Genomic DNA, 22,216 nt, shown 5'->3' on the forward strand with positions numbered 1-22,216 from the left:
TAAGATTGGAAAATGGGTGTTGAAGAAATCTTTATTGTGCATGGTGTGGATATCTAGGGTGGATATCAAGTATACAGTTTACACTGCATGTTCTCCATTGAGTAAATCAACAGTAAGTTGGCCTTGAGACTTGCATGCTTCTAAAATTCTTTGCATTGCAGAGTGACACCTGCAAACAGTTAACGTGACAGAAAAATAGCGTCACTCAAATAGATTTACCACAGATAAAAATTCTAAGCTATCATGAATCATGCTGGCAAATGAATACATAGAGGAAGTAATTGTTTAGTGCTGAATCTGCAGTCTAATAGGTTGGGGTGATTCATCTGTCAACAATTTCATAAAGGTTATCAATGCATGTAATGCATTACTTAAAGTATGAATTATACAGAAGTGGAAACAAGATTATCAATGTATGTAATGCATTAAGATGAATACTTGAACACACCAAGGAACAGTAATACATGCATATATGCACACACACAGACATGTGAGCACCACATGCTATATTTAATTGCTTACAGTTCCCTGCTGCTTCCAGCACATGAGTTTAGTAACATAACCAGATTCCCTTAAATTACTACAGAAATATGATCAATAACATACAAGTCACTTAGAGCAATAAAACTCATTACATTGAATGAAATGAAAAAACATAAAGGTAGTTACCTCCATGGTAGATGATCAATGAACATGGAAGGTGTCACAATGATATCTCTGAAGCTCTCTCTCTTAGCCACAAAAGCTCTATAAACAGTTTTATGATCATGAACAATCCAGCTTTTCCACAAAGGCATGATGCTTCTTGGTTCTTGTACGATATGAATGATGAGACCTGGCAGAAACACCTCCGGGGGTTCCAGTGACACTGGAACAGACGTTGGATCTTCCAAAGACTGAGAAGTTTGATCCTCAAATGACAAAATAAAATCAGACTTCTCAAAGCATGGTTCCCTATAGTTACATTCATTGGGACCATCTATAATGACATCATAATTGGTATACTGGCTGGCACCAAATTTTAGAATTTCAGAGTCTGAATTGGCAAATAAGGAAGCCTCCTCCTGATGTGGATCATGCAGTTCTTGATCAGGCTGGCTACACCCTGCAGCAAGATACAAGGTCATTTATCAGAAAACACAAGATTCTGTTATATCACTGAGGAACAGCAAACAAGTATGCATTACAGGGAAGCAATGGCGATTTAAATTTGTGGACATGTTCCACACACATGCAACTTCATCAAGTCGTAAAAACATCCCACCTTCAATGGTAGGCCTAAAGGGCCTTCTCTTATATATATTTTTACTTTCTTCCACTCTCATGGTACTTGGTCTATAAGATGGAGAAGATGCATCAGCATGCTCCCCACTCTCATGGTATTTGTTTATATGAAGAATTCTGCGGGCAAGTTTCTGTATCATTGCTGAATCAGCTGAAGAATTATCTGAAAGAGCTGTGATTGCAGCTGCACGAAGCCTGAGTATCGAGTTAACGGAAAGGCAGGCAGAAAATTCATCATTGTATACAATTCTGGAGAAGGTTAAGAATGATTAGACCATATTGGTTAAAGAAAAAGATGCATGAAATAAATTGTCTTAAAATAAAGAGTGTCAAACACACTCACGTGGTAACAAAGTCTGAACATGCTTCAGCTAAAGCTAAATCTACACAGGGAAGGCTTCCATAAGCATATACGTGCAAGTTAGGGAATCGTCGGTATAACTGAAAGAATAATAGCTCATACAGTGAGATGATCCTTTCTAAAAAATATATTTTTGTAATCTATCAAATAAACTTAAAAGGCCATAAAAAAGTTTATAGTGCATGAGCATAAAGCAGGACAAATCTTATCTAATATTAGATACTGATGGAGAACATTTGGGCTTCTTAGTAAGCATGTGATTAATAGGTGTATGCAAACTCTTAAGATATTTTGCAGCCTTGTAGGTGCTGGAAGGGGAAAAGAAATTTGCGATATCACAAAAGCAAAAGAGTTGGGTACATGCACAGGCATTTGCTTCTGATGGTAGAATAAATACATTAAAGGACCATGAGTGGTCCTATGGTGCATGGCAATTAAGAACTCCATAGAAACTTGTGGACCCAGAATTGCGGACTTCTTAATCAAATTACTGCTATTCTATGACTATCATTAGAAAAGTTTATCCTGATAGGACTTGAAACTAGATTGAAATAAAAGGTGCATGGGTAAGAAAATGGCTTGCTCAAATTACATACCACTCAAAAAGCAAGTGAGAAAAACATCATCATCATGCAAAAGTACAAATGTACATTGACCAAGGTTTTAAATCCCATGGGATGGGATTGTTCCAGTTTTCTCATGGAATGGAACGCGCTGCCGTCTTCCTCTATCCTAACACTTGGGATAAGGGATGTCCCAAGACATCCCGATTGTGATGCTGGGATGCTAACAAGACGATCCTATCCCAATACATGGGATGATACCTGGTCCTTGTGTCCCATGTGACATCCCACTAAAACCTAAATCCTTGACATTGACATCTCTAAAAGAAATAAATTAAATTAAATTAACACAAATTTGGTCTTCAGTCACACTTATTGTGCTCATGTTTGTAGCATTTTTGACAAAATCCATGAAAATATCCTATTTCAATGTTCATGACCATGGTTAAATGTTAATACAGGTCTAAGTGGTTCAGGTCTGGTCACCTTTGTAGTTTGGTTCTGGGTGTTTCCCAAACCAAGCTGTTGGAAAGACTTGCACTAGTGCCAGATTCTACTTCATGGAATAAATATTAAAACCGAGGAAAGCAGTTGATAATTTTATGTAGAAGTGCTTTTATCAAAGGCTCATCTTTATTACATTTGGGTATTTCAATCTCTTTTACCATGCTTAGTTGTTGGTTTCTGGTGTACATAGAACCAAGCATGAAAGCTTCATTTTGAACCAGAACAATAAATACATAATCACGTAGAGGCTGTTGGAGAAAAAACAAATAAGCTAGCATTGGTGTTTAAAATGAAGTGGATGTTGGATTGGTTGATTTTCTTCTTTTCTTTTTGTTGGTTGGGAGGGGGGGTGTGCAGGCGGTGGTGGAGACATAATCCACTGGGTTGTCATTACACAAACTCCCCTCATGGATGATTTAATGATAGTGGAGATCATATCTTTATGTATTCAAGGATCCTTTTAATGAGTTCTTTAACCATAAATGGACTAGGTATTTATAAGCACAATACTTCTAGAACAATGTTGATCAAAAGGTTAAGAATAACATGATCACTAAAAATATAAAGCTGTCTTATGGATGATAAAATAATACTTCTTCCTATAACCAGTAATCTATAATCAAACCAAGACTTTGGAGGATACAGTTCAATTAAGCTTGCAAATGCAAACTGAACTATGAGCATTTCCAGGAAATTAGATATAAGATCCCAAATGGATAAGGCATGCTTGCTATTGTCACATGCAAAAGCTTATGACAGGATTCAAGATTATTAGAATTTAGAAAAATATGTTGAACTGAACAAAATCAACAAATTGCATAAGGCTTGTTAGCTAATATACAAGCATAAGCTTAGCCAAGCTGCGACTAAAGGAAAAGAAGATGTAAACCAAAAAAGAAAAATTTTAAAATCCATGGAAGAAAATATAAATTAACCCCAACTCACTATGCCAACTATGATGCAACATTATGGTGAATATTATGGGAAAGAAGATGTAGAACAAATAATGGATATCTACAATGGCATCAACCAAGTATGTGCTTACCCTTATCCCCAATAGTGTAGCAACAGCACCTCCTAAAGAATGCCCCACAATGCGAACTTTATATCCAAGACATTCACATCCCACTCCCAACAAAGAAGAGAGAAATCCAGACATTTCAGATGAGTCATCTGCAGATACATGAATTACAAGTGATGTTACAAAAATAAGATGTGCATGTTAAGTGCTAAGCCATGGACTGCAAATGGGAATCACGAAGTTCTCATTTCATATGTCAAAGATCAGTATGTTTTACTTACTGATGGTAAAATGTCTGTTCTAAAATGTGGTCCATGTGTCCACTTTGGCAGCCGCATATGCATATGCAGCCTGGTGATTGCACCATGTGGGTAGATTTGTCAACTACACCCGACCCAGATGGGTCCCGATCGGATCCAGCCCTAATGGGTCGGGTTGGTCAATGTGTTGACCGGGTTTTGACCCGACCCAACCCGAACCCAATAAATTTATATCTTGGGTCGGGTCGGGTAGTGGCTACCCCAACCCATTATCCGATCCGAACCCGATCTGATCTTATATATATATATATATATATATATATATATATATATATATATATATATATATATATATATATTGTTTTCCTATCTTATCCTTTTAATTATATCTTAGCGAAGAGCTAAAAACCGATTGTATGAAATATGGGCCTTATGATCTTTAGACTTGGTTAAGGTCTCAAGGGCAGAAGAGTGGTACTAGGCTATTGTTCAATACTTCTATTTTCATCTAGAAAATCTCATTTAGATGAGGCAGATACCCGATTGGATAACCCGATACCCAATCAGTTAGAGTATAAGCAAAGAAAGTGTTGACCCGCCAGGTCAAGGATCAAGTTTGGGTCAAAATGCTGGGATATCAGGTTGGGTTCAGATCGACCTAAACCCGCACCCAACCCGACCCATTGCCAAGCCTACATGTAGGGACAGAACGCATAATGAGATGTTAGGCACCTACGTAGGCCAAGTGCATCACATAAGCAGCCTAGGCATATGATTGTTACAATTGAATGAATCAACTGTCTTCTTGAAAATTAGTAGCTTAAATACTACATGTTTTATTTATTAGCTACACACTTTCCACTTTATTATACATCATGCATACTTGCTGCTTGTTCTTCCAGTTGTTCATCCTTTGGTAATTTGTAAATTTATTCTTCATATCAGTACACTGAAAATTTGAGCATAGTTTATAGGACAATTTTGAACTTTTTTCTTATGTTAACATGTCATACTTAAGATAGCCTTTTAAATAAAATATGGAACTGTATACATAAGTTTTCTTATTTTCTCTGAGATTACTTATTGATTTCTGAATTTTAACTTATTTTTATCTAACTTTATGAATTTTATTGAGTTTTATCTACTCCAGATACCAACTGCATAGGTGCTTGCAAATGCACCAACATAATGCATATGTGACTATGTAGTACCTCAACCTGCAAAGTGTTGCTGCCCTTTAAGACCTTGAATATTTAATAGACAACTTCCAACATTTACATAATAGGTATTCATTTGTTATGCAATGCAGTCAAAGAGGGAGAAGTGTCAATTGACAAAGCTAGATGACAAGTTCAATAATTTGTCACTAGCTAAGCTTTTTCTTTTGCTTGCTAATCCAGGAAGATCTTTATAATCTACCACCAGATTCTTGAAATTAATTATAAGAATGCAGTAAATGAGTAGCATTCATTCCACTCCGAAAACCCTTAAATATTCTGACAATACCTTTTTCTTGATCATAATAAAAAAAAACTAAATATATTCCAAGACAGCACTTCATTTCATGTAGATTAATTATTGATCAGCAAAAACATCTAACATCAATGAGCACCATTCAATTAAAGGGACCACATGGTTAAAAAATTTATAAAGTAGTCAAGATCATCACAAAGTCCTAATAGATTACCACTTCATGTTGTATTATCCAATTTACATAAGCTAATCTCCAGATGAAAGTAAAAGTTGTGAGAATTCTTTTAAGAAAGTCTAATAAAATGCTACTTTCTAATAGGCTCTTTGAATAAGGCATATGAAACTAAGGAATTTCAGAAGCCTAATAAAATGTGAAAGCAAAGGTGCCAAGTATGAAGGAAACAAATTAAGCACAGGTAGATGACAGATACTGCATATAGGGACAACAATCCTGACCTTTGCCTCCAGGCTGACCATCAATTTGCATGAAAAGCTCACGAGCAGACTCAACAATCCCTGCATGTCCATAATGTGGGAAAGAGGAGAGAATTCTTTGTCTCACACTCGGGCATACATGCTCACCACTGCAAAAAGTGAAAAATACTAATATAACTATCTAAGGTTCACTTGAATGGAACAGATGATGAACAAAGAATGTCCAGAGAAAGGCTACGTCAGTGAGCATGCAAAAACCAACTAGAGACAATAGAAGCAACCCCTCTAATGGAACATACTAATCAGAAAGTGGAATGTTCACATGCCATTCAATCAAAGACAAATCAAAAGATCAAACTAACAAGAAACAGTACAAAGGTAGATAACATTTTTATTATCAATGACATGTAACTTTGCAATAGTATAAGTGAAAGCTATTGAAGTTGAATACCGCAGTGGCTAAATCTACAATACTTGATGATGGGCAACAACTATAGCTGAAATACATTATTAGTAAAATTCACTTGCTTGACATCAAGTCCAACACCTACAAACACTGTATCCCGGTAGTACAATGAACTTACCCAAATTTCAACTGACATTGCAATTTCACAATATAATGACATACATTTGCCTTATGGTATAACAAGGCTGCAAATTGATTGGTTTGACACCTGAATTGCCTTACTTTATACAAAAAAAGTGAGCAAGGTTCATCCAAGCTGAATTTCTTAAATAAGATTTAAGTTCACACATAGAAGAGTTGCATCATTAATCAATGTGATATCAATATAAGCCATAATCCAACATTTGCAAATGCAGCCATATAGGTTCGTATATTCTCAATGCGATGCAACTTTACTAATATTCCACCTACACAAATGAATTAAAGCTAAAACTTTGAAAAGTGGAAATCCTAAGGATGCAATCAACTCCAAGATCTCTCCTATCACACTTCTACAGCCCTCTCCTTCCCAGCTATCTTCTCTCCATAGTGAAATAATCTGTCCAATCAAGGCCCTCAATTATCCTCCTCTCCTTGATGTTTCCCTCCTTTCTTCTCTGACTCAACACAGGTCTCAAATTATTACCACCACCACCAAGGAGTTAACACTGGATAAGAAATCCTCCATATCACTTGCCTTCCCCACCAAAGCTATAACAAAAATGCCTCTGCTATTCTTCTGCCACACGACATAACATCCTAGTCTGCCAATCCCCTTTATTTCACCTCATAAACCAAGATCCCATAATCCTAAGAAGGTGCAACATCACCACCGAAAATCAGATAGATTCGTGACCACAGCCAAAGCCCACATTATCATAGAATTTACATTTAATACTATGGAAGAAAGTAGAACTCTTTCAATGCATGCAATTTTATCATTTCTGAATGAAGAAATTTGATATAACCTCCATACAATATGAATTACTATACAAGAATAACATATTCAGACACATCCACACACACAAACACACACACACAGAGAGAGAGAGAGACTTTCTTTATCAGTCCATCCAAATCCTCCGTGGTAAGAGCACACTCCCTACATAAGCCATCAGTTATAAGGTCTTCAGGGGTTTCAGTTCCACGTACAGCAATGATTATAGATCTTTGATCATGCAAAACCACTACAAAATAAGCAGCCTCACGCTTTGTCTGCATGGTTAAAAAAGAGAGTAAGGTACGTATTAAACTTTAAACATACTAGTTATCACTTATATAGTAGACCTCAGATATGAAGCTGAATTCAACACTAAGTTCAGCGGTCTGAAGTACATGTGAATGCAAACATTGCACCAGTATATCAGTCAAATTGAGAACTTATAGCAGGCAAAAAAACTGGCAGAGGCAAAATTACAAGTAGAAAGTAGGATTTGACAGTTTTCTTATACTTTGCAGAATATTCTAATGCAGATACATTCTGAAGAGAGCTTAGAAAAGAATATATTAAACTAAAATTAACAACATAAGAAAAATATGTTCACTGCATAAGACAAAGTTACAGATTACAATATTTAATTTCGTGTATAAGCATAAAAACAAAAAGGTGTATATAAACTCCTTGGTATTCATAGTTTTAGGAGAAAAGGGGTTCAGAGACAGATTAAATGCATCAAATTAAGGAACCACTAAGAGTAAGCAAACATGTTGTCATACAATAGATTTATTTCAGTCTCAAGTATCTACGACAATTGGAATAGATTGTTTTCTGCCTGCACTAGATGACAACTTTTCACATCACAAGCAGCAAAATATTTCTATTGATGCCTATTCAACAAAACCTTGGTACTTCCAATCAGCATTGGAAGGATAGTGAAGATATGTTACCATCTCAGTATCAAGTACCTATGAAAAAGCAAGCAAAGACATCTAATATCATGTATAAAGAGAACTAATTTTCTGCTGATACCATTTCGACACAATTTAGGATGGCTTACTGCAGATTTGTTCCCATCTTATTTATAATTATCAATCAGTCTTAAGTATCTGTGACAGTTAAAGTTGTATAATGTCTTCTGCTTGCAGAATATCATACTTTGCAGAATATTCTAATGCAGATACATTCTGAAGAGAGCTTAGAAAAGAATATATTAAACTAAAATTAACAACATAAGACAAATATGTTCACTGCATAAGACAAAGTTACAGATTACAATATTTCATTTCGTGTATAAGCATAAAAACAAAAAGGTGTATATAAACTCCTTGGTATTCATAGTTTTAGGAGAAAAGGGGTTCAGAGACAGATTAAATGCATCAAATTAAGGAACCACTAAGAGTAAGCAAATATGTTGTCATACAATAGATATATTTCAGTCTCAAGTATCTACGACAATTGGAATAAATTGTTTTCTGCCTGCACTAGATGACAACTTTTCACATCACAAGCGGCGAAATATTTCTATTGATGCCTATTCAACAAAACCTTGGTACTTCTAATCAGCACTGGAAGGATAGTGAAGATATGTTATTATCTCAGTGTCAAGTACCTATGAAAAAGCTAGCAAAGACATCTAATATCATGTATAAAGAGAACTAATTTTCTGCTGATACCATTTCGACACAATTTAGGATGGCTTAGTGCAGATTTGTTGCCATCTTATTTATAATTATCAATCAGTCTTAAGTATCTGTGACAGTTAGAGTTGTATAATGTCTTGTGCTTGCACTAGACAGATAAAGATATCTTAAGTCGTGTCTAAAGAGAACTAATTTTCTAGTGATGCCACTTCAACACGATTTAAGATAGCTTTGTGCAGATTTTTTTGCCATCCAATTTATAAATATCAGTCAGTCTCAGGTATCCACAATAGTTTATATACTCTATTCTGCTTGCACAAGACAGAGAAATCTCTTAACATCACATTTAAAAAGATATCATCTTTATTTACACCATTTCAACACAATCTTTGGCACTTCCAACTGGCAATTGAAGGATAATTTAGTAGAAAATCCACCACCTTCTCTAAAATAAAGCAAGGGACTTGGATGCAGAAGGAGCAAATCTAGTACATAATCATGGTTTGAACATAAGATCTAGATCTGTACTGCAGAATGTGTTATCGATATCATAACATTCAACTTGATCATTTTTTTTTATAAATTAAACCATGTGGTAGTCATATGACTTAGTTGACTTTAGAATCGTTTACTTTAACTAATAAGCCTCAAGCAAGTAAACTTAGCAACACCATTACAGTTTGAACTTCCAAAAACTAAAGGCAAATCTTGGTGTTGATGGAGTTAAAAGCAAGGGACAAATCTTCATGTTCTTAAAATCATTTGTCAAAATATGATTATTTATTCCTACAATGTTCTACCTCATGGAATATTTGTATTTATATTACGATATGTTGAAGTGGTAATACTAAGGTATCTTCAATATCTAGACATGATGTTGCTTTCATTATACATGCCATATATAGCCTTATGGTGGTCAAAAGTAAACTTCTCATGTACATATGTAATTGCCTCTCAGTGTTCATTTCTCTACCCTACAATCAAATTTTATTTTCAATTTCAATTTTTTCATAATTTAAAATTACTGAAAGACATTGAAGAAAATCTTACGATGCATCACCAAAACCAGACTCCACAACTATTTAGACTTGATCTTGACATGAAAAGATTGAATAGGAAGAAAAATGTTTCCCAAATCACAATTTGCATCATAAGAACAATGGCATTTATTTTTTAAAGTCGCCATGCTAAGAAACACTAAAATTTGATAGAATGTAGTCCCCATTTCAAAGGATGCATATGTTTTCAATGTTATTGGCACTGCGATAGTTGTAGTAAAGCAAATTCACAACTCCATTAACATTATGTACCAACTTTGATGACACATAAGTTTAAGGTGTGAGTACTTGTTACTTGAAGTTACTGATGACTGCTTTAACCATGGACTACATATAGGCCCCAAAGGAGTTGAGCTATTATCTAAATACATATTATTACTGATTAGATCTTAGCTTTCATGAATGCTATTGATAAAAGCATGACAGTTAAAATATTACTTGACTAACACGCCCCCGTCGAAGAGCTTCTGGATTTAGATTAACATATTTTAGAAAGGCTGCAGCATGCCCTCGCCACCAGTTATCCCCTTCAAGTGCAGGACGCCTAAGAAAAAATATATAGATTGTTAGCAGACACAAATGAAAATATGATCATGCTGGTGAAATAATATACCAATAAGGAAAAGAGAACATTTCGTCACTGGGAAAGAGTAAAGCTTCATGAAATCAATGTTGCACATTAAATGAAAAAATGACAGCATAGACGCAAATCCAGTCAGAAAAGAAAAAAGAAAAACTAAGGCCTGTTTTGTACTATTGTTGTTTTTATGTTTTTCCCCCTACAAATTAGTGAAATACTACGTCGAAATTGATGTTAGAGATAACACTCTGCCCTTCCTTGCTTTCTATTGTCACCTTTCTTGAAAGCAACATATCTTTGCTGCCAAAAGCTCTTAAGGTTTTACAGAAAATGGACAAACAAATAGTTTTCTTGATACATATTTGTTCAGTTCAATTTTCTTCTTGGATTTTGAAAATAAAACAATACCAAATGAACCTAAAATATCAGGGGTGCAAAATGAAATAAAGATGATTAGTGTGCATATTACAGCCTCAGGCTTTATCAAAATGCAAAGGAAGAAAACTATAACACCTTAATCAATTGGGTAGAAACCTGACTTAATCAAAATGTTAAAAAATGGATATACAAATTTTCACTTTTTAATGTAAAAATAATGAAGTTTTGTAAAAATACCATGAATAACAAATGAAGAGCAATAACCGATTATACAAAAAATATAAATGTTAGGTCCCTCCTAAATAGAACTCTGTAGTGTATCAAAAATCACGTTGTGCATGCAAACATAAACAAATACAGCATATATCATCCATAACCCCATAAATAGCTCAATGCAGATAAAGAGGCATGAAGGCCAGGAGGAGGTAGCACATGCACCTCTAAGTTAGCTCATAGGAAAATAGAATTAAACAGCACACATCTAATAAAGCAAACCAATCATGAATAGATATAAAAATGATAGGAGAAGAGAATAAGCATGGGTATTACATGGCTAAAGGTCTCCAAATTAATGCTGTAGTTTCTTTTTTGGATTCCACAAATGATAAGATGGCCTTCATACAACTTTGAAGATTTAAAATTGCAGGCCATAATGGCACATAAGTATTTAGTAATAGAAATAACTTGTAGCTAGAAGGGAGTAGAATCCCAAGTCCCAAGCATTACACAAGCCTAAAGTCCTCAGCCATTGTTTCTGACACTTTCATGATGAACAGCTGCTCAAAAGTTCAGGGCTATCAATGAGCATAAATAGCAGAAAGAACATTTTAACATAGGGAAGCGTGAGAATTGGACAAAAGAAACACAAGCATGATGCCTGATGTGATTAGGAATTTAGGATGGTAACAAGGTGAAACGACAAATCCATTATCCAAGATAAAACAGCAACTCCATTATCCACATTAGATAGGTCTGCTGCTCCTGCCTAGGGGAAGCATCAGTAAAAGCATGACTCTCAAGATGAACATTGACATGTAGAAGTACCAGAAAGATGCTTGGGATTAACAAGAAGACACTTGAACATATCGCAATGGCTTAGAGCTAAGACAACAGGATGAGCCATCTTGATGATGAATGGCCATCAATTACTAATAAAAATATATATGGACCACAAGAACTAAAACAATACCACATGTTGTGGTCAAGGGCACGTGGCTTGGGCAGATTAGTCTCCACTCCTACATACGTGAGATATTGTCCACTTCGGCCTCTGGCTGCTATAGCATGGGACCTAATGGTTTTGCCTTTTAAAAGATGTCTCATGGGGGAGAGAAAGTCCCATCCCATATAAAACAGTCTCCTTTGACTCACAATCAATGTAGAATTAATGATACCGTCCATCCTACACCACAACATAGCCCTCCAATCAAGAGGGACTTTGGACAAGGTTGCGGAAGGTGCTTCATAATCCACCAGAGGCACCGACCCCATGGTGGGCACCAATTTTATGGTCAAAGGCTCATCACTCGAGTAGGTCAGTCTCTACTCCTGCGTATGTGAGGTATTATCCGCTTCGGCTTCTGACCGCTATAGCTCAAGGCCTCACAATTTTTTCATTTAAAAGGCAGCTCTCGGAGGAAAGAAGGTCCCATCTCACATAAACCAAAGTCCCCCCTAACTCACAACCAATATAGGACTAATGATACCCTCCTTTCTACACCACAACACCATACAAAATAAGAAGTTGGCTGAACCATAGCCTAAAGCTCTTGCTTGTTATCGAACATACAATTGTGAAACTCCTAGATGAGCAACAAACTATTTTGAGTGCACCAACTATTGTGTCATAGCAGTGTTCATGAGCTTTGCTGGAACTCATAAAGCCCTATGAGATAAAGATAAACCTCATTGTGTCTTGATATGCAAGAATGCATATAAGGCCTCACTAGTGTCACATTTTAGTAGCAAATTCCAAATCGATATGATGCCAACCTGAGATGATGAGGTTATAAAGGCTTTTGTATCATTTAGTTTGATGTTAGAAGATGCTAATTTGAGCCATTATGATGGTCTGGAATCTGGATAGTGATGGATATCATTCTTAAAAAAGTAATAACCTATTACATCATATCATGGCTCCAGAAGGGTCACAAAGAAACCATAGCATGGTCAACAAAAAGGCAAAAACTATATATTTATATCAAGATTTGCTGAACCGGTACCGTCGGCCGTTTCGGCCGGCCAGCGGTACGGTTCGGTATGGTTTCATACCGTACCGAACCGACAACCAGAACCGGAAGAAAAAAGAGAGAAATAGAGAGAGAGAAAGAGGGAAAAAAAAGAGAGGGGAAGGAGCTGGCGGGGCCGCCGGACGGCCTCCGACTGGCCGCCGTGGCCGTCGGAGGGCGCCGTCCACGCGCGTGGCGCCGCAGGCGTGAAACAGGGCCATCACCCCTGTTTCACAAATTTTTTTAAAAACATGGTTTTAAGTGAAGTCGGCAAACAATTTGCCGGCTTCACGATTTTTGTTTTTTTTTTTAAAAAATTCTTAAGTCGGCAACTCGTTTGCCGACTTCAAGATTTTTGTTTTTTTTAAAAAAATTCTTAAGTCGGCAACTGGGTTGCCGACTTCCTAAGTTTAAAATAAAAAAAATGAAAAAATCGAAACAGACGTCGTCTGTTTCGAAAAAGAAGAACAGGGCAGAGCCGCGGAGGGGCTCCGTCCTCAGGCCGTCGATGTCGGCTCGTCGGCCACCGGGAGCCTCGCAATGGAGGCACCGTCTGTCCGGTAGGTTCCCCGCCCCCCCTCCGAGCGCTCTCTCTCTCTTTTTTGCTCTCTTGAAAGCCCTATTGGGCGATACGGGGCTCGGAAGCCCTCCGACGGCCGCAGCCGGCCACCGCTAGCCTCCGGCGGCTCCCACCTCCCTCCCTTCCCTCCCCTCTCTCTCTCTTTCTCACTTTTCATTTTTTATTCTTCGGTACCGCCGGTGTACCAAGTTTACCGGCCGAATCGTGCCAGTTCCCCGCCGATCCGGTACGAGATGGGGTGTACCGGCCGGTTCGGCACGGTATGGCAAACCTTGATTTATATACTTGAGATTTCGAGGTCTAGCAAAGGATTAAAGTATCATGCAATGCCATTGTCAGCTGGTAGCCAGTCTAGAATGCTTATCTTGCTGCATAGTGCATCCTGCTGATAACAGCAGAGAGTTACACCAACCAGCACTAAAAATATGCGAAACTTGATCCACTTTTAAATTAAAATCAATCTCAACTAATTTATATCAGTGTATAGAGAGGTTTCAAAGAAATAATTATGGTTTGTTAGTATTTTCTAGAAACCTAGAATCATAAATCACCCAATACATGTGAGTTGGTGATACTTTAGTGTGTATTAATTTCGCTTGCATATTTTCAAGTAGTTTATTCACGAGACTTTGTTATGCATTAAGAACATAAATAAGCTCAAATTCATGAATGGAAATTATAAGCGGACATGTAATTATATATACACATCAAACACACACTATAAGCATTCTTAACATTTTGCAATTCAAGGTTTCAAATACCAGTGCTGGACCTTTACCAGTTTTTTGCTAGAACGGTATCTCACAAGGTACTGACACACGGTACCTGAGTACATCCTGTACCAACAAAAACACATACACTATGTACCAGTGCCAAAGATTTGCCAGCAGAGTACAGTACCAATCTTGCAGTATTTGAAACTTCGATTGCAATTGCTATAGGGAGCTGATAAATTGTATTTAGTACTAGCACTTTCCATGCTATTTCATATGTTGTTCATCAAAAAGTAACTCCACTCTGATATCAAATGGGAAGTGAAAAGTTATGACAAAACATGCTTAAAGAACCAGAAAACATTCCCAACAGCTGAACAATGTTCAATTTCCAATGTTCAAACAGATCAATCAGGGAGCATGCATGGCAATTGGCAAGGCACATGTGAAGAACCAACACAATGGTGAAGATGCCCAAGCAATGGATGGCTCACACGTGATGGACTTCTAGAGTCAGCAGCAAATACCTATTATTCTGTAACTCTTGTTAACATTTAACTAGAAATGTATCTGTCAGAAAATTGGAAGAAATTCAAGCAATCACTAAAGGAAAGCAACAACCTTGTATACAACTATAATGATCCATTAGCCATTCTATCAAAGATCTATGCACAACATAAGCCCCAGAGGTGAATACATGCATCACCTAATGATATAAAACAAGATATGAGTAAAAGACACGTAAGCATACTCAAGTCACAATTCAGTAATACTTCATAATTTCATACGCATGGCCATAAATGGTTAGTAAGATAACAGGTATAGTGGAAACCTGCCGCGAGTCCAGGGAGTTAAAACCCCTTGCCTATAAAGCCATGCACAAGGAAACAAGATCGGATTCCTTCCAAAATCAAGTAGCGGTCCCTGCAATAAGACTGTAATCTAGTAAGATACCATCAATGGAATGTGATATGAAATAAAAATATTTTGAGATTTAACTGTATAAGCAGCTTCAGCGAATGGATGCAAGACTGCAGCTTCCTGAATAAGTTCATCAGATGCCTCAATCAGCTCATCATGCAATTTTGGTGATTGCTTATGCATCTGCAATAGTGCCAGTCCTGGGAAGAAAACCAACTTTTACACAGCATGACAAAAGATAATAACCAAAAAAAAGAAACACTTTGGAATATGGATAAAAATATAGATATAGTTAGAATCTGATTGTTACTTCAGGGTTAGCTGATAGCAAGTGGCAAACTGATGAAGCTATAGCATGGTACAAGAAATATGCATAAAGGAAGCATTAAAGTGTGTCAAGCATTGTTTGCAGAAAAGGAAACATAACCTACATTAGAGTTGGACTATGCTAAACCTAAAAAGTAGACTCCTTTCCTTCAAGTATCAGTATGTATACCCTAAAAGATTTCTTGTTTTGTCTTATAACAGCCTAGTTATTGTGACACTCATAATTCTGCAAACAACTTTTGATTCCTTGCAGATTATTCCCAGATACAAGAAAAGAAAATCTTATTAATAAATTATGGCAGAAAAGTATCTCTACCCAAATTATCTTATGGACAAATTCAACCACATACATTCACAAGTAACAGTCAATAATTACCATATTTGCTACAGATTTATCTAAATGGCAGGATAGAAAAGTAGAACAAAGTTCATTATCTTAATAGTAGCGATTACGCTGATTAGCAAACCTTGACCTTAGCCATAAAAGTTAAAACCTTTTTCAGTTGTCGTCGCCATCACTATATCCATCTCCAAACAGCTCATTTTGAAGGAAATCAAAACTTTTGCTATCCTAAATAATATCTACCTCTTGATATTGTTGTCACATCCACTGCGTTTCAACTGATTCACTCTTTTGTAAACAGGATCTGGTCCTAAAGCATTGTGACACACACATGCACCCATGCATGCCTCATTTGCATAGATACATGACCTCGTCTGATTTAAGGTAATGAGGTGAGAAATGGGAAACAAGGTGAAGTGATGATTGATAAAAATTCAAATATGATGGCATATGAAATGAGGAGAAGATGAAAAGGAAAGAGGAGAATCGATCTCAGTGCGATACTGAAAAAAACCACATGAATTAAATTATTACCTTTAATGAACCGGGAGACTTACGAGAGATGAGGTGATTGATAATACCAAAACTTACTGCATGCAACAAGACAAGGCATTACAGCTCCTAATATTAGTACCACATACCAAATGAGGCACATTACAATAGGAAAACTTAGCATCATCAGGCCATTGATATGAATCTGATCCATGACCAATGAGCAAATTGTTCAATTCTTCAAAATACACACCCATAAAAAGAATTAGCCTAGCATGTTTATAGACAGTTCCCACCAGAATAGCTGCAATAAACAGCATTCAGAGGTCATGCTTCCCTCACCAACAGTTTGACATCGTCCTTTCTCATTTTCTCCTGTCCAACACTCATGTGGGATACATGAACTGACATGGAAGTTACATATAATGTTTCCTCAAACCCCTTCATCATCTCAAAATGAATAAATAATTTTAGTTAACTGAGGAAGAGTTTCTTAATGAGATTCTTACTCCAAAACCTAGCATGGTGTCAAAAGTAGCATGGTGATTTCATGAACCAACAAGCATTCCACATTATCATGGCTTAGTTAATATATGAAAAATTTTGGTGCAGAGAATAATGTTTCAAGAAGCCAGAATGAGTATTGTGGCTAACAACAGAAGGGATGCAAGGTCTCACATTCTTTATAAAGCCTTAAAAATTTCTCCGTATATCAATTTGGGTTTTGAATCATGCCTGGCCTGGGGGATTATACCACCAGATTGATGAACTAGTGACACAGCACTCTTGAGATGGCTTACCATACATGGAATCCGGTTAAAGTCCTACATTTGACACTATTGGCAAATGTATATGTTGTCAGTGGTGCAATTATATGGTAAAAAAATGGTAACAGTTCCAGGCTTCAAATTATAATGCCTCAACCATGAAAACACCTTTATCAAAGAAAATTCAAGATACACATACCTATCATTATTCCCTTGATATGCTAGGGTGTGAAGCTTGCAATAATTGCTACGACTGACTTGAATTCATAAGAGAAATTGTCATTTGAGAGTCACTTGGAAGTGTTTTATAATGTACTTGCCAATGTGTTTTCAAATCCATAAGAGCAACATTTGAAAGATTGGAGAGAGCAAACAAGTGATTAACAGACCACCTAGCACCTATGTAACAAATGGGTGCCCAGGCAAGCACCTAGAGGTCAAGGGAGACCGAGAATAATAGATTCAAAAAACTAATAAACATATGGAGAAAAATAAAAAGATAGTTACAATAAAAAATGGATCATAGGACAGCGAATAAGATGTAATAAGTCAATGACAAAAACCAACTTGGCAAAATTTAACACTAACTCATAAATCATCTCATTCTCCATAATCAAACTTCATAGTCATGGTATTCCGTACCGGCCCGAACCAGCCGGTACACTCCATACCGTACTGTACCGGCAAAGAACTGATTCGATTCAGACTGATTTTTTAGAAAATGGCCTGAATCAGACCGAACCGATCGGTTTGATATAGTATCAGCCCGAACTGCCCGATACCGGATGGTTTGATCCGGCACAGTATCGGTTCGGTACGATACTAGTTCGGCTTGATTTTCTTTCTTTTTTTCAGCTTTTGGATGGAATTTTTTTTAATTTTTTATTGTCAGTACGGTACCGTACCGGCCAGCAACTGGCAGGGGTTCCAGTACCGAGTCCGCGAACCTTGCTTCATACAAAAAATCAAGGTGGCTATGGGTGCAGATGTCAGGCAGCCCCACATGGGCAGGTGCCTAGGTAGCAAAGGCAAAAATAATTTAAAATGTTGCACGAGTCATAAAAAATAAAAAGCTGTTAAAGAAGAATATGCTGCGTGGTATCAGATTAGAATGAGGCATAGGTCAATTACATGTATTAAAGAAGCAAAGATCAACGAGGACAGCATTCAAAAATATGATGTTTAAGGAAAGAATAGAACTCTTATTCTATGATTTCTCTGAGCAAGGATGATAGCTGAAATAGAATACATGAAGCTCAATTCATATTAGTACAAGAGATAGAATACAAACAAGTAAAGTCACATAATAGATGCCTAAGCAAACATAGGTGGGTGTTTGAATGCATACTACCATATCCATCTGATACCATCACAAAAGGGGCAAAGAAGAAGTTGATATATCAGATCAGCCATTTATCCCAAAGCCTGATGTTTTGGAACTCCACAAATCACCTTAGAAATGGATCATGGCATCCCATATACCGATAGTCATCAAAGAGTCCAGGACATACTGCTACACCTACAACTATTTCTCCCATCATGATACAGGATAAAACCCACTGACAACAGCATGGTTAACTGAGGTTTTATTTACAAGTGGTACACAGGAAGCCACTTTGGAAGAGGATGGCCTATGGCTAAATAGTTTCTTTAAACTTCTACTTTCCAAGGGGGGAGGTGAGATTAAAATGAGAAACTCATTTCTTTTCAGCCAAACATAGATAGTCAATTCCACCTTCACTGAGTAGATCCTTAAAACAGTTTAAAACTGTAAGTACTGTTCTGGTTAAAAGAAATGTATGTAGCAGCATTTTTTCATAAATATGTGTGGGTGCCATACAACAGTACAGACAGATAAGTTTATAAGTGTCTACCACAAAAAATATTCCGGGAACATGGAAATAATTGAGAACTTGAATAATCTCTTAAGACCAAACATATTTCTTAATTTACTATATCTCTTCAGAGTGGTCATTAGATGCTTAGATGATATCATATGTGATTTGGAAAATTTGCACTGGACAATAATGCAAGGATCTACAGACTCATCAATAATGTTTATCAGGAAATCAGCTCCTTTAAGGGTGAAATAGGGAAAAATAACGGAGAAATAAAGGGTTATGCAGCACAGATTAGTCAATGCTATAACTCTATACTGCATACAGGAAATGAACCTGCCAGGAGTTCTAGATGTCCAGTTCCAGATGCACGATATGCCACAAGATCTCCTAAGAGCCTTGCCACAGAGTAGACCTCATCTTCTTCCAAGACACTCCTGAATTGGACAATAAAAGAACTGGGTAAATAATTACTCCAAGAGCAATGTCATATAGCAGTCAAAATGCAGAAAGAACCATACAGGTATTTCACACGTCCTAGACAGCACAAAGCTTCTCGAATTCCATGATCAAATACCTCCCGGTAATGAGCTTTCCATGCAGTATCATGAGTTGCATAAAATGACCTCCATCGCAATATGTCTGAACCCGTAAAACACTGTATGATCACAACAAGCCATACTAGGACAAGAAAAGAAACAACCAAAAACCGCTTCCATACTCGAGTGGCTTTATCCTGATCTGAATTGCCAATAAAGAAATCAATCACACTCATGTTAGCTACAAGGTAAAACGAGCACTAAGCATAATAAGAGAATTTATCATCAAAGAGGTATGTATTGGGTGGGGATGTTAGCAGGCAAACAATCAAAAACCAAGAACGAAAAAACAAATTATCTAGTTCACACAATAGCAATAAGGATTTAAGTGCAGAATCACTGAATGGAGGCAAATAGTAATAAAGCAGTCAAAACAGCATGTCATTTTACAACAAAGTAAAAAGTCAATTCAGAATTTTGTGATAAGATCCGATATGATGACATGCAGATCAGCAAATAGAATAGACATTAGCCCCTAGTAAAATTGAGGACCATATCAGCTATTTAAGTCATGACAAAATATTGAACCTAATATCTTCTAATCTGCACACTAGTTGTGAACTGCTTATATCATTAGTAAGAAATCTTCAATACATGTTATATGACAATATGTCATCATTGAAATACAACAGGAAACATGCCACTTGTCATTCAAAAAAATAGATAGTGAATTCTCCATCTTAATATTAGTAGTCAAGACTTGCAACTAACAATGACGGGACATGTTATTCCCATGGTCACTAAGAGAGACCTTCAGAACTTAAGATACAGCCTCTTCATGGCCTTTAGATTGTTATTAAGATTTGAAAGCGCTTTCTATATGTTTCTTGCTATTAGAGGCGTCTTTTATGGAAGCAAAAGGTCTGACATTTTCTTTGTGCAATTGCAAATTCGATAAGGTAGGACTAGAATTACCTGAAAAACATGATTTAGACCCTCTATTATAAGAAAAATCGCTGAAAATAATGTACATCAGATAAACAGCTCCCAGAAACTGGAGAACAGTGACGGCCGTTCCAAATCTTGCCCACCAAAGCCATCTTTTATACCTCAACTGGTCATCAGGAAAGAGAATTTCATAATGAATAACCAACTAGAAGCTAACTAGGACATTAAGCTAGCATAGATGACATTTGCACCAAAAATAGCCGATAATTCAGCTACCATAGATGATCTTTACTGACTAGAAATTCATAAGTTCAGCTGCGAGTAGACTAATATGCACAAAGACATAAGCATTAAGCCTTCCAACTAGACTCAAAGTGAGACCAAACCATGACTCATCCACCACAAACTGTTCCCAACTATCACTCAAAACCAGAGAAGACAAGTTAATCTGGGGATTAAGGCAAATCACGAGTTGAAAATCCATGCATAAACTCTACAGAAAATTGAGCTGCCATCCTGAAACACATCTCGAATCTTTTAAAGGATTTTTTTTTTTGTTGAACCATAAACAATTCAATCCCGTCAACAGAGGTTGATCGAGGATTCAATCGTAGATCCAAGAGAAAAATAATTAAAGCCAAAAACTCAAACTTTCTACGGAATTGAGCTGCCATTTCAAAACCCATCTCCAAATTCCTACGAAAGTTTCATTTTTTTTAAAAAACTAACAAAGAATTAAATCCCGTTAACAAAGTTCAATCGAGGATTTAATAGGCAAATAATGACCCCAAAGTCACATTTTACACGAATTTGAGCTGACATTCCAAAAAACCCATGTCAAGATCCTTCAAAAATATCCTTTTTTTTTCGTTTAAAAATAAAAAGAATCCACCGGAATACCCGTCTCTCGTGGCGAATCACCGCATCAACAGCGATGGAGCTCTCGATAGGATGGTTAACAATCGACTCCGCCGTCTCCTGCTGCGCCTTTCCGGCGCCCACCATGGCCATGATCCTAACGCCGGCGACGAGGGAAACCACGGCGAATGAGAGCTTCTCCTCATCGGAGCAGCCGGAGACGACGGAGAGCAGCAAAAACCCTCCGAAAAGAACCACGCCGAGGTTCCAGATCCCCAAGAAAATGGAGACCCAGCGCACCTTCCGGAAACTCGAGACCATAGTCATCCTCTCGGCGGCGAGATCTCCCCTCATGGTGCCGGACGACAGTATGGCCGGCGGCCGGAGGCGGAGGAAGAAGTCGAAGGCCCGAAGGTGGAGGCAAGGGACGAGAAGGGAAATTCTTGGTTTGATGGAGTACTTTTTAGGCATTTTGACCCGGTCTTCCGGAAGGAAGAAGATGAAGGGAGAAGAACCGAACTTTTCGACTAATTTAATCCGGGACGAGTTAGATGGGCCGGATCGGGCCAACGCTGCCAGACCCAGAACAGGCCCGGCCCATATTTCACACCAATGGCAATGACAGATTGGTAGTGACAAGTTCTCACTCTGGACTTCCTGATCTGTCCTAAAACATCCGTAGTAAACAGATTTTTTTTTTTTTTTTTGATAAAACAG

At 37.2% G+C, this 22,216-nt stretch overlaps 1 protein-coding gene across 1 annotated transcript; it reads right to left on the reverse strand.

Moving 5' to 3' along the window:
• Positions 1-13: 13 nt before the first annotated feature.
• Positions 14-22,000, reverse strand: LOC105051408 (uncharacterized). The gene is made up of 14 exons (XM_010931851.3): positions 21,542-22,000; positions 20,669-20,807; positions 19,676-19,895; positions 19,491-19,591; positions 15,466-15,587; positions 15,299-15,390; positions 10,426-10,531; positions 7,410-7,564; positions 5,926-6,053; positions 3,761-3,888; positions 1,628-1,725; positions 1,265-1,533; positions 670-1,105; positions 14-169 (listed from the first exon to the last, which is right to left on the reverse strand). The coding sequence occupies exons 1-14, from the start codon at positions 21,968-21,970 to the stop codon at positions 79-81; spliced, it is 2,514 nt and encodes an 837-aa protein (XP_010930153.1). The 5' UTR covers positions 21,971-22,000; the 3' UTR covers positions 14-78.
• Between the last annotated feature and the right edge of the window lie 216 nt (positions 22,001-22,216).

The sequence above is a fragment of the Elaeis guineensis genome, chromosome 9, assembly GCF_000442705.2.
Source record: "Elaeis guineensis isolate ETL-2024a chromosome 9, EG11, whole genome shotgun sequence".
NCBI lineage: Eukaryota > Viridiplantae > Streptophyta > Magnoliopsida > Arecales > Arecaceae > Elaeis > Elaeis guineensis.

What these genes read in the sequence shown, in the direction of transcription:
- LOC105051408 (XM_010931851.3), bottom strand. Translation starts at nt 21,970, where the DNA reads ATGCCTAAAAAGTACTCCATCAAACCAAGAATTTCCCTTCTCGTCCCT. An exon ending in ACATCTAGAACTCCTGGCAG is followed by an intron (nt 15,588 to 19,490) that starts GTTCATTTCCTG and finishes TTTTCTTCCCAG; the next exon opens with GACTGGCACTATTGCAGATG. An exon ending in TGTTCAGACTTTGTTACCAC is followed by an intron (nt 1,534 to 1,627) that starts GTGAGTGTGTTT and finishes AACCTTCTCCAG; the next exon opens with AATTGTATACAATGATGAAT.